Source organism: Neoarius graeffei, chromosome 2 (assembly GCF_027579695.1).
Source record: "Neoarius graeffei isolate fNeoGra1 chromosome 2, fNeoGra1.pri, whole genome shotgun sequence".
Classification (NCBI taxonomy): Eukaryota; Metazoa; Chordata; class Actinopteri; order Siluriformes; family Ariidae; genus Neoarius; species Neoarius graeffei.
The window spans coordinates 81,201,474-81,214,501 of NC_083570.1; the positions used below are offsets into that span (position 1 = coordinate 81,201,474).

General features: G+C 39.9%; 1 protein-coding gene across 1 annotated transcript in view; it reads left to right on the plus strand.

The window, feature by feature from the left end:
* Positions 1–13,028, plus strand: part of abcc8 (ATP-binding cassette, sub-family C (CFTR/MRP), member 8) — a 118,789-nt gene that overhangs the window by 22,831 nt on the left and 82,930 nt on the right. The window contains exons 7-9 of the mRNA XM_060915055.1: positions 411–599; positions 3,847–4,011; positions 8,292–8,447. Coding sequence (XP_060771038.1) covers positions 411–599; positions 3,847–4,011; positions 8,292–8,447 — 510 coding nt within the window. The remainder of the gene's footprint in view (positions 1–410; positions 600–3,846; positions 4,012–8,291; positions 8,448–13,028) is intronic.

The window sequence follows — 13,028 nt, forward strand, 5'->3', positions numbered from 1 at the left end:
ACAGGGATCACAATTTTTCCCATTCTGATGTTTGACGTGAACATTAACTGAAGCTCTTGATTTCTATCTGCATGATTTTATGCATTGTGCTGCTGTTAAGGGCTCGGCTGATTAGATAACTGCATGAAACAGCAGGTGTATGGGTGTTCCTAATAACGTGGCCAGCGAGTATAGTTGTTCTTTGCCACATCTGGTTTAGGCTATTTCAGTAATTTTTTTTTTAATTTGTGATTAATTTTTTTTCTTCATTATCAGAAAATAACTTATGCTTTACACATAAACCACCTTCACACTACAGAAGCTTTTTTTCCACTTAATTCATTACAGTTTTGTCAGAAAGTCTTCTGCAAGTGTGTATTACATGTTCCACTGTCTTTGTTCTCTCTCTTCCTTGTCTGTCTCTGTAAAAGAGGTCTGATGGCATGCAGCCGCAGGGACCTCAGTGGATCTGGAGGGCTCTACGTGAAGCCTTTGGGAAGCCCTTGATCCTGAGCATTACCTTCCGTTTCCTGGCTGACTTGCTCGGTTTTGCTGGGCCATTGTGCATCTCGGGTATTGTGCACCACATCAGCAAGAAGAACCACACCATCCAGGCACCAGTAAGATCTTCTCAATGATGATGTTCCTCAGATTGGCACACAATAACCGTCCCAGAACTTACTTACTTACACTTACATTATTCATCAGTGTATTGCAGTGGGGTGGCATGGTGGTGTAGTGGTTAACACTGTCGCCTCACAGCAAGAAGGCTCTGGGTTCAAGCCCAGCGGCCTGTGAGGGCCTTCCTGTGTGGAGTTTGCATGTTCTCCCCATGTCTGCGTGGGTTTCCTCTGGGTGCTATGGTTTCCCCCACAGTCCAAAGATGTGCAGGTTAGGTTAATTGGTGGCTCTAAATTGACTGTAGGTGTGAGTGTGAATGGTTGTTTCTGTGTGAATGGCTGCGATGACCTGGCGACTTGTCCAGGGTGTACCCCGCCTCTTGCCCATAGTCAGCTGGGATAGACTCCAGCTTGCCTGCGACCCTGTATAACAAAATAAGCGGCTACAGATAATGGATGGATGGGTGGATGGATGTATTGCAGTGTTGCTCATTAGCCCTTTTCTTGCTGAATAAGCTGCTCTTATTTTCTTTTTTGATTGTCCTGATGCTGACTTCAGGGTCAACCAGCCCCCATCTTTGAGAGGGTCTTTGAAAATTTGATTAGATTGCTGTACCTGCTCTCATTCAGCTTGCAGGGATGCTTCAATTCTGCCTTTCACTGCCAGGACGTTCTCAACCATCTTCATCAAATATTTACTGAACAGAATGGTGGCAGGCTCTCAGATTTCTCCCTGTTCATATATCCAATATAATACGGACATTTCACGCACCAGTATTCTCTCTCAAAGTCTTGACAAAGTTTATCTGTCCTGCAACTGTGATGTGATAGGGATCTTGCTCAGAATATATCTTAACTCCCTGTGATCAGCCATAGTATGGCTTTCACAGGCTCACATAATTTGGTTCATTACTATAATAACCATTACAATAATGGTTTTGCACATTCGCACAATTAAAACAGTTAGAATAATGTCTCAGACAGAAATACATCAAATATGACCATTTTCTGAAGAATGCTGTTCTGTCAGGGTTTATTGCTAATATGCATTTATCTGGTGAGACACAGCAAAAGAGGACAGGTCTGAATTATTAATAGCGCTATTACCTCATTCAGTTGTGGTTACTATAATCGTCCCGTGTGCAGTTGACCTCACCTTCCTTAGATTGTTTGATTGATTGAACCTTTGCTAAATTGATTGTACTGTATTTTACATTTGAAGTAGTACAATTAAATAAATTTATTTACATTGCAGAAAGACACCTGACAGACAAAGGCACTGGCTAATTCTCTGGCAAACCCTGTTTTTCCAGACCAAGTAGCCCCTGCCCTTTTGAGGGATTAACTAATTAAAGGAGAAGTAATCTGTCAGGTTAATTCTGTGAAAAGTGCATTTAATTATGTGAAAAAATTTACTTAGGAAAAATGGTAAATTATTTTTCTGACTAATGCTTTGTACATGTATAGATTAGCTTTTGGGAAAAAGATTAGAGTTTAGTCCCTTGCGACTATTTTCTGCAAGCTTTGTTTCTTTTGTTATTGCTAAGTACAGCCGTTTTCTTTCTTTCACCATTACTTTTTAAGCCAAGACAAGCCAAGCCAAGTAGCCTTTATTTGTCACACATACACGCAAGCAAAGACTTTGCAGACAGTGAAATTCAGGCCCTGTCCACACGGCAACGGATTTAGGTGAATCTGATAAAATTGTTTATCGTTTCAGCCTGGTGTCCACACGGCACCGGCGTTTTGGGTGCCCCAAAACAAAATCTTTTGAGAACGGGTTCCAGAGTGGAAAGATCTGGCAACGACGCTGTTGCGAAGTCGTCTGGATGAGTAGAACAGATTTGTTTACGATGACGTCACAACCACATGTGCTTCACGCCGGGTAGAAGTGTAACGAACTCGATGCGAGTTGTCAACAAATCCTATAACTTGGTTCATGAAACGCGCTTACAAAATATTTTCACTGTGAATATTTATTGTGTAATGGTGCAAAGTGAGAGAGAGAGAGTGAGAGTCAATCCCGCCAGCAAAAATAGGGGAAAAAAAGGAGCGATCTCACCTCTTCAGATGTTGGTTTAAGTCCTACAATACATTCCTCAAAAAGGGCGTAGAAGAACAAATTAATCCATCAACGTATAGCATTCAATTTATTCCGGACCATTAAAGACGCCACCTTCCGCGTAGAATCATACGTCATCCTCGCCGCCATATTGGATGGGTCAAAGCGGAGAATAAAGATGCCTCATTCATGTGCTGCGTTTAACTGTACCAACAGGTTTGCCGTCCAAACGAGATCACATGGGATTACCTTTCACAGGTGAGACTGGAAAAATACTTTTCATTGTATTTGGTCATTATAACGTAATTTTACGAACAGATTTTTCTGACTTTGTGGCTAATATGAAGTCTCGCGCATAATAATTTATGCGCATGCGTCCTTACTTCTATTGTTGTGGTGTCTCCGATGGGACCGTCTTACAGCGCACCTAGAGGTGTGGCATGTGTATTGCATCGTTTTCAGCAAGCGTTGCGTTGCCATATGTACCTGATATTTTACTGATCCGTTGCCCATGTGGACGCGATATATATATTTTTTTAAATCTTGTTGCCGTTGTCGTGTGGATGTAGCCTCAGCCTCTGTATTTATTAACCCATCTGAAGCAGTGAGCACACACATATGGTACACACACAAGTGAGCAATGAGCACACGCACATGCTCAGAGCAGTGGATAGCTATACAACAGTGCCTGGGGAGCAGTTGTTAGTTAGGTGCCTTGTTCTTTCTCAAGGGCACTTCAGCCCAACCTCAGGCCATGTTAACGTAACTGCATGTCTTTGGACTGTGGGGGAAACTGGAGCACCCGGAAGAAACCCATGCAGACATGGGGAGAACATGCAAACTCTACACAGAAAGGCCCCCGTCGGCCACTGGGCTTGAACCCAGAACCTTCTTGCTGTGAGGTGATAGTGCTAACCACTACACCACCGTGCCGCCACATGGTGATTAATGATTGTCAATACACGTGCAGTTAAAATGTGCAGTTTTATTACTGCTATGCAATACGTAAGTAAGTAAGTAAGTAAGTAAGTAAAAATCAATTAATTAATTGATTGAATCTGTGTGTTTGAGTAGGATGGCTTTCTTCCTACTATTTAAAACATGTTGACCTTGAAATGCAAATAATGGCACCAGTACGCTGATGCTGTGCTCAACCTGATACGTATTTATTTTTTCTTGTTTCAGGCACAATTATTAGGGGTTTATTTCATCTCCTCGCAGGAGTTTCTTGCTAATGCCTATGTACTGGCTGTGTTGCTGTTCTTTGCTCTGCTTCTGCAGAGGACCTTTCTCCAAGCCTCCTATTATGCAGCCATACAAACTGGTATCAATCTAAGAGGAGCCATCCAGGTATATACAAGCTTGTGCAAAACATGCTGTGAAGATAATTTTATGTACAGTATAGTAACCTTCCATATCTTGTTTCGTAATGTACTTTTCTCATAATTGATGCTACCAATGTGATGGTCTACATTTTTATGCAAAAGGTTTGGCACCCCTGGCCAAATTACTTATTTTGTTAATTTTTGAAGTGAAAAGAAGTAAACACCCTGGCTGTAAGGTATTTTTGAAAATGTCATTTTTCTGCAAATGTTAATGCACAATTACTTTGTTTGATAAACTTTAATAATAATAATAATAATAATAATAATAATAATAATAGCCTACTAAGACCGTACTTAGTAATTTCCTTTTGAGAGATATCACAGCTTGCAAAAGTCATTTTTAGAGTCATTATATTCTTGGAGAGAAGAATAATTATTCTTGTAGGAACGTCTGTTCCTTGCAGAGCACTTCTAGTTCTGAGATATTCTTGGGCTGTCTTCATGAAGATCTACAGACAGATTTTCAATGATGTTCAAGTCAGGGGACTGTGAGGGCAATTCCAACAGCCTCATCTTGCCTTTCTTGAAATAGATAATCATAAATTTTGATGTTCTGGATCACTGGCCTATGGTAGACGCCAGCTTTCTTTCAGCTTCAGTTTCTTGACTTACTGTGTCACATTTACTACCAAAATTTGTTGATATTTACTGAAATCCATTCTTCCATCCAACTGTCCAGTGTTTTCTGTGCCACTGGCTGGTACATAACCCCAAAGCATAATAGATCCATCCACATGCTTAACAATTAGTGAAGTATTCTGTTCATGAAATATTGCTCACTTTTTCTTCAAATGCCTTTGGTAGTTGTGGCTAAGGAGTTCCATTATTACATCCATTAGTCTTTTGTTGTCATTTCCAAAATACACCTGGCTTATCTAGAATTCATTTTGCAAACTTCAGGTGTTGGCGGCACAGTGGTGTAGTGGTTAGCGCTGTCGCCTCACAGCAAGAAGGTCCTGGGTTCGAGCCCCGGGGCCGGCGAGGGCCTTTCTGTGTGGAGTTTGCATGTTCTCCCCGTGTCCGCATGGGTTTCCTCCGGGTGCTCCGGTTTCCCCCACAGTCCAAAGACATGCAGGTTAGGTTAACTGGTGACTCTAAATTGACCGTAGGTGTGAATGTGAGTGTGAATGGTTGTCTGTGTCTATGTGTCAGCCCTGTGATGACCTGGCGACTTGTCCAGGGTTTACCCCGCCTTTTGCCCGTAGTCAGCTGGGATAGGCTCCAGCTTGCCTGCGACCCTGTAGAAGGATAAAGCGGCTAGAGATAATGAGATGAGATGAGATGAGAACTTCAGGTGTTGACTTTGTTGATTAACTCTTAGAGGTAAGGGCTCTTCTGATGACATTTCCAAGCAGATCATCTTTGTGCAAGTAATGCTACACAGAAGAATCGTACACAACGTACGTCTGTGTCAGTTAAAACCTTCCTGTAGGTCCTTTGCTGTCATATGGGAGTTTTACTTTGCCAACATATGGGCAGTTCTCTCTGAAAGTTTTCTTGGTCTTCCAGATCTTGCTTGGATGTGAACTGCCATTTCTTAATGACATTTTGGACAGTGGAAATTGTGAGCTGGAAGCACTTCAATTTTTTTTATAGTCTTCTTCTGCTTCATAGGCATCAATTAGCTTCATTTTCAGATTCTCAGATCAGCTGCTGAAAGGAGCTAATGGTTGTTGAGTTAGTGAAGATCCAAGAATTTATTGAATTCTGGAACAGTCATTAGTCAACAATTTCCAGTTGCAATTCTTAAGGCCCAACATCCATCCATTATCTATACCATCTGGGTCACTGGGGAAGCTGAAGCCAACGCTGACTTCGGGCAACAGACAGGGTACACCCTGGGCAGTTTGCCAATCTATTTCAGGGCTAACATGGAGATTAAAAAAACAACATTCAAACTCACATTCGCACCTATGTGAAATTTAGAGTAGCCAGTTAACCTAATCCGTATGTCTTTGGATCATGGGAGGAAGCTGGACCACCCAGAGGAAACCAGGCATGAGGAGACAATGCAAACTCCACAGAGAAAGGCCTCAGTAGGCTGTGAAGTTCAAACCCATAACCTTCTAACAGGCAACAGTGCTAACCACTGCACCACCATGCTGCCCTAAGGCTAACAATTTAATTAAATTCTAAAACTTTACAACAAGAAGGGTGTCTATACTTTTGCACATGGCAATTTTTTTATTGTTTTTAAAAAGTTCATCAAATATAAAGTCACTGTGTATTGACATTTGCAGAAAAATAATATTTTGAAAATACTTGCTGCATAGGTTGTGTTGACCTTTTTTCACTTCAAAAGTCAATAAAATTTGGACTTTCATGAACTACAAAATGTGTGTGGCACAGGTTGGTGGGGAAATGGTTGCATCTCGGAAATGCTTCTTCTCTGAAATTGGGAATTCCTTTATACATAGCAAAGTGTTCCAATTTTTTTTTTTATTATAGATCTTCTGAAGTCACTGCAGGTCAACAGGGACAACAAGTCTATTCTTTATTATTCTATTCACATTCACTGGATATGAACAATCACATGCTCTGATTGGCTACTCTACTACTAGGCTATAAGTTCATATACCGTGAGTAGAAAAAAACAAAATGGCGTAGCGTGTTGCTGAACCAAAAGAGGACGAAATAAAAACACTGTTTGAAAACAACCCCCCCCCCCAAAATACAAAAAAAGCAGCAAAATTTGGAAATAAAAGTATTTGATGGTAAGAAATGTATCTTTTTTGTTTTTCAAGAATTATTATTATAGCATTTTTCACAAATTGCTCCTGTCATTTCATCGGTTTGTTCACATTCTAAGTGGAAATGATTTTGTCAGACATTTTGTACAACATTTTTATTTATCAAATTGCAAAAAATAAAAATGCTCTGTTTCTCAAAATCCAGTGAATGTGAATAGAATAAAACAGTTATTCCACTCAATCTCATCATACATGGCTTATAGAGGGCTACCGCATGACGTCACCGCGCCGCAAGATTTTGTTAGGCGCCATATTGGAAGACCAAGTACATGCACTCACAATATAAAACAAAGTACGAGCGAGAGTAAAGTGACACGATGGATGATAATTCGGGTTATGTGAGTACATTACCAGCTGCAGAAAGGGCACGGTATGTGGAGAAACTGGCTGTGATTGATGGGTTTGACCCATATGATAAGACTCGGGGTAAGGGAGAATGGAAACATAAGGAGGACCTGACACCAATTCTGCCATCTGTTTGCTACCCAGACATTGTAAACTATTTGTTGTTTACACCCAGTGCCTACACTGCTGATGACTTGAAAGCCTACAAAGGGCTACAGGCTTACAATTATGTTGTTAGTGGCTTGGTTCGTGATATTACAGCTGTTATTAAGAATAACCTACACATAGTTATGGCCAAGGTAATCTTGTTGATATTTATCTTTTAATAATATATCTTTTCAGTTGAAAAATTAATACTTTTTGTTACTATTAAGGTATCCATAATTTAGGTTAATTTATCCAAATTATACATATGTATTTATGATATATGCCTACACAACAACTATGCTTTATTTATATAATAGGAGGGAGAGCAAGCCCCAAACCATCCTAAATTATTATTATTATTATTATTATTATTATTATTATTATTATTAAATTGTAGAAGTCTGGGAGGCTTGCTCCTCATCCAGTTATCAACTTGGGGCCAATTTAGCATGTTTTAAATCTGAATTTCTTGCGTTTGCTTACCTCAAAGTGTCCGCAGATCATGCACAGACTTATCCATTATATCCACAGTTTTTTGCCAAGTCTCACACAGGTTTCTTTCAAGTCTACTGTTGGGCCAATAAATCATAAATAAAACAGCTCAGGTTTGTTTGTTTAAGTCGTTTGCCACTCCACTTTATTCTCATGGGTTCACATACCGCTGCCGTTATTTCCCCCTAATCACGAGTTTGTTGGTCTTCCAAAATGGCGCAGAGTCTGTTTACTTCCGGTTTCGGGTGACGTCAGTGAAATCCCTCTATAGTCGACTCGGTGCTACACGTCTCATTGGCTATCAGCTCATGTACGACTCGATTTTGTGGAATAACTGTTAATTATGTGGGCTTTTTAATTGAATTAATTTGTTTATGTAAGATACTGACAAACATTTAATGTATTCTGTCTGTATTTCTGTCAATAATGTAATATGAATAATAGAGCACAGAGGTTGGATTTGCTCTAAATTTACTTGCCTTTCCTGCCTTTGTGGTCTTGTCTTCGGCAGACAAAGATTTACAATAAGATCATGCGCCTGTGCACCTCCAACATGTCTATGGGGGAGATGACTGTGGGCCAAATATGCAATTTGGTTGCCATAGACACCAACCAGTTGATGTGGTTCTTCTTCCTGTGTCCCAACTTATGGGCCATGCCAGTACAGGTATGTGTGTAGTAGTGTCAAAAGCTATTATTTAACCCTTTGATGCAAAACATGGGTCAAAAGTGACTCGGCTGAGTTTTTCTCTTCTATATCTTTGCAATAAATTAATTCCATCATTCAGTATTCAAGGTATTCCTCAATTAACTTGTTTTTGATAATCATACATCCTTACTTTATTTTTTCCTTTCTTACTTTTTGAATAAAAACCCTTTTTTGTATCACTACCCTTCTAATGCACAACATGGGTCAAAAAGCGACCTGCATTCATTTTCCAGGTTATTTCATGTATGGCTGAGTGTTTCTATGATATACTTTTGAAATAAATTCATTTTGTCATTTACTTTTCCAAATATGCAGTAAATATCTTGTTTTTGTTTAGCACAAATCATCATTTTTATTTTTCCTTTCTTAAGTTATGAACAAGCACAGCTTTTGTAATTCTACATCAAGTTTACACACATGGGTCAGAAATGACCCGCATGCATTTACTCCAGCGTTTGGTGGGAACTGTGAATTGTGCTTGTGTCAGACATTTCACAGCTCAGCACAGCGCCCTTTGCCCATCTCATACATGGAAGTAATGCTTTTCAATTGTTCTAACATTACCTTAGAAAAAAATTGATTATGTTTAGGTTACCTTGAGAGTGAGTAGATTACTTGTCAGAAAGTTACAAGTAATTACTATTAGCTACCGAGCTGTTGACATATTCTACTTTAGTTAGCTAATTTTATTGTAGTTGGCTTAGCTAACTACATAGTTAATAAATAAATAACTGGCCCCATTCACTGCTAAAGTAATTACTTGAAGCAAATTATTATTATACTATTAAGACATTTAATTTTAAATCACACTTGGATAACCCATGTGTAGTAATATAAAAAGTATTTTTGTTCATAAAGTAGGAAAGAAAAAATTAAATTAATGATTTGTGGTAATTAAAAACAAGATATTTAAAGAATACTTGGAATATTCAATCATAAAATAAATTGATTTCAAAAGGTAGAGCAAAGAAAAACTCAGTCAGCATGAAATAATCTGGAAAATGAATGCTGGTCATTTTTGACCCATGTTGTGTGCATATGTGCATATGCATTTTTGACCCAAGGGGTGTGCATATGTTTTGCATCAAAGGGTTAAATGAGCCATTACCTTGCACTGTATTTACTGGTTACTCTTATTGTGTCTATCAGACATTAATATCCTCCCAGTGAGGAGCATGTTTTCTTTTCCATTTCAATTGCAGTTTATTGTCATCATACTTTCTATTTTGTGATATGCTTCATGGGTAGCAGACAGAAATAGCTTTACACAGAGGTATCCCTGATGCACTGCATTCACTTGATAACATAACATCCATCCATTATCCATAACCGCTTATCCTGTGCAGGGTTGGGGGCAAGCTGGAGCCTATCCCAACTGACTATGGGCAAGAGGTGGGGTACACCCTGGACAAGTCACCAGGTCATTGCAGGGCTGACACATATGCCGCTTTTCCATTACCAACGCGGCTGAGTTGGGCTGAGCCGTGCCGTGCTGAGTTGGGCTGAGTCGAGCTGAGTGGGGCTGTTGGAGTTGCATTTCAACTACAACCGCGCTGAACCGTGCTGGCTGGAAGTGGGTGGACACATTGGGTGGAGTTAGCGAAAGTGGGTGGACGTCACGTGATGTCATTAGGCAGCGCAAACAGTGACATCAGTGAGCTTTTAAGCGGTAGTCTCACGACCCGGAGAGTAAACAATAAACATGGAGGACATGGAGTCGTTAGTGTTGCTGGTCTTGGTGCTGTGGCTTGTTGTCACCAACAACGCCAACAGATACTGGCAAGAGCGTATAGATGAGGCGAGGCGCATAAGGCTTCAGAAATTCTCGTAATTCTTCTTCTTCTTCCGGGTTTACGGTGTTTACAGATCCCAGCGTGCTCGCGGGGCGTGTGTGGGCATGTGAGGACACTCCTCCTCACCAATCAGTGCACAGGGGAGTGTCTCCTCACGCCCCTAGCCCCACTCGGCTCGGTTTGGCTCGCTTCAGCCCTACTCCAAAACCGTGCGAGTTTTGGGGGCTGAGCAGGGCTGAAGTGAGCTGAGTCGTGCTGTTCTGAGATAGTCGAAACGCGAGCCGTGTCGGGCTGAAGTGAGCTGAAGCGAGCTGAAGCGAGCTGAAAAAGGGTAGTGGAAAAGGGCCAATAGAGACAAACAACCATTCACACTCACATTCACAGCTACAGTCAATTTAGAGCCACCAGTTAACCTAACCTGCATGTCTTTAAACTGTGGGGGAAACTGGAGCACCCAGAGGAAACCCACACAGACATGGGTTGAACATGCAAACTCCACACAGAAAGGCCCTCGCCGGCCAAGGGGCTCAAACCCGGACCTTCTTGCTGTGAGGCGACAGTGCTAACTACTACACCACTGTGCCACTATAACCTAACATTGCTCAATAATATAATATACACTGGGGTCTTAACTCATTCATTGATTCTGAGTGAACAAGCACACAGTTAAAAGCTTAATGTGTCCCAAGCGTTGGCTTTGTTCCAGTTAATAAAACACATTTCATAACTGGTTATCTTTTTAATTTACACTGCCAGTGAAAGGTTTTTGAACACCACATATATATTAGTATTTTAAGACTCTAAAATTTGAAAATCTAACCCAGGAATAGGTATGAGTGAATTGGAAAAATATCTACTATTACATGATTAGTGATTTGAGGAATGTTAGTAACTATTTTATTGCAGCTATAGATCTAACCTAATTGGAAAAAGCCAAAATCTTGATCACTCTAATTAAACACTTGTCGTCCACCACATATTTGTTTTAAAATTTATACTAACCCTGTCTAGGAGTCTTTTATTTATAGGCTTAATGTGTTCGCTCTCCAAATGCTTTGAATTAAGTGCTCATTAGTCCCATTAGGATCTGGGAGTAAGCACTTAATAAATTCCAGAAAGATTTAGCTTTCCTTATTTGATTTATATTCTGTATTATTTTGTTTTGTCTGTAGATTTCCCATTTAAAGTCTAACATACTTAGAAACGGGGCGGCACAGTGGTGTAGTGGTTAGCGCTGTCGCCTCACAGCAAGAAGGTCCGGGTTCGAGTGTGAATGTGAATGGTTGTCTGTGTCTATGTGTCAGCCCTGTGATGACCTGGCGACTTGTCCAGGGTGTACCCCGCCTTTCGCCCGTAGTCAGCTGGAATAGGCTCCAGCTTGCCTGCGACCCTGTAGAACAGGATAAAGCAGCTACAGATAATGAGATGAGATACTTAGAAACATATTCATACCTGTCAGTTGAGAGAATTTTTATACAGTATTTCATAATTTTAACTCACCATAGATGCAATGACCCTGCTGGATCTGTAAGGATTTTTTTTTGCGTCAATCTTATCCATTTTTGAGATGGTTCCCATGGGTGAAAACTCATGAAATTTGCACACACACATCAGTGCTTGTGACAGCTACTCAGGGACAGAGCTTTGGCCCCAGGTGTGGTCGAGCCCCCATTTGTAATTGAGTCTTGTGTTTATAGTTTCACATACACGCACCAAATTTGGTACACATGTGGGTCTCCCCAAGACAAACACTTTTGTCAAATACATTGCTTTAACCAAGTCCAACAGGAAGTGAGTTATTTTGTATTTTGTGCATTTTCATGTCAGATTCATGTCAGATTCTCATCAGATTCATATCAGATTTGGTATACATGACATTAAGATGTTGCTGATGTTAAATTCTGAGGGGATTTTTGGTATCTTGCAAGGCATTGAAATGGCGACAAAATTAATTCACATGTCTCACCAGGCAAACAGGAAGTACCTCATAAATTCTCCATGCATTGCTTGATATAGCTCATACTTCACAGGCTATTGGTTATGATGGTTATGAGGATATCCATATGTGCGGAGTGATACCCTGGTATAGTGCCATCATTTGGCAACAGAAAGAGTGTTTTTTTTACTCATCTCTGCACAACTCATGAACCATATCAATTACAATTTATATATGAATCATCAATATTCTTCAAGCAGGATAGTAATGCATCACAAACCAGCTCCTAGTGGTTTTTACTCCAACTAGGAGCTGGTTTGTGATGCATTACTATGATATATGTGATGCATATATCTCCTAGTATAGTATTTACTGTTTTAGGAGTATTTTGATTAAAAATTAAAGCTCATAAAGTTTAAACTGCACAGAATATTTAGACTTTGAGCATTATGACTTACATACCAAAACTGTATTCTGCCTATATATGGCTGTCTTCCAGACACAAAACCTGATATGTCTAATGTTTAAAAACTCATACCCTTTACCACACACACACATCTAAAGTAACCATACATGCAAAATTGGATTGTTTATAAAATGCACACAGAATTTAGTCTGCATGATGTAAGCATGGTTTAGAATCTAAATTTTTGAAATGGGAAATGATGTAATTAATGTAGTCTTATGTGGCACACACAAGAGGGCTGTTGGTTCATTACATATTTAATCATGAAGGTTAAATTGCACAAAATGTTTCGAATTTGAGCAGTATGATTTACATCTAAACTTTGTCCTTGTAGTTGATACACA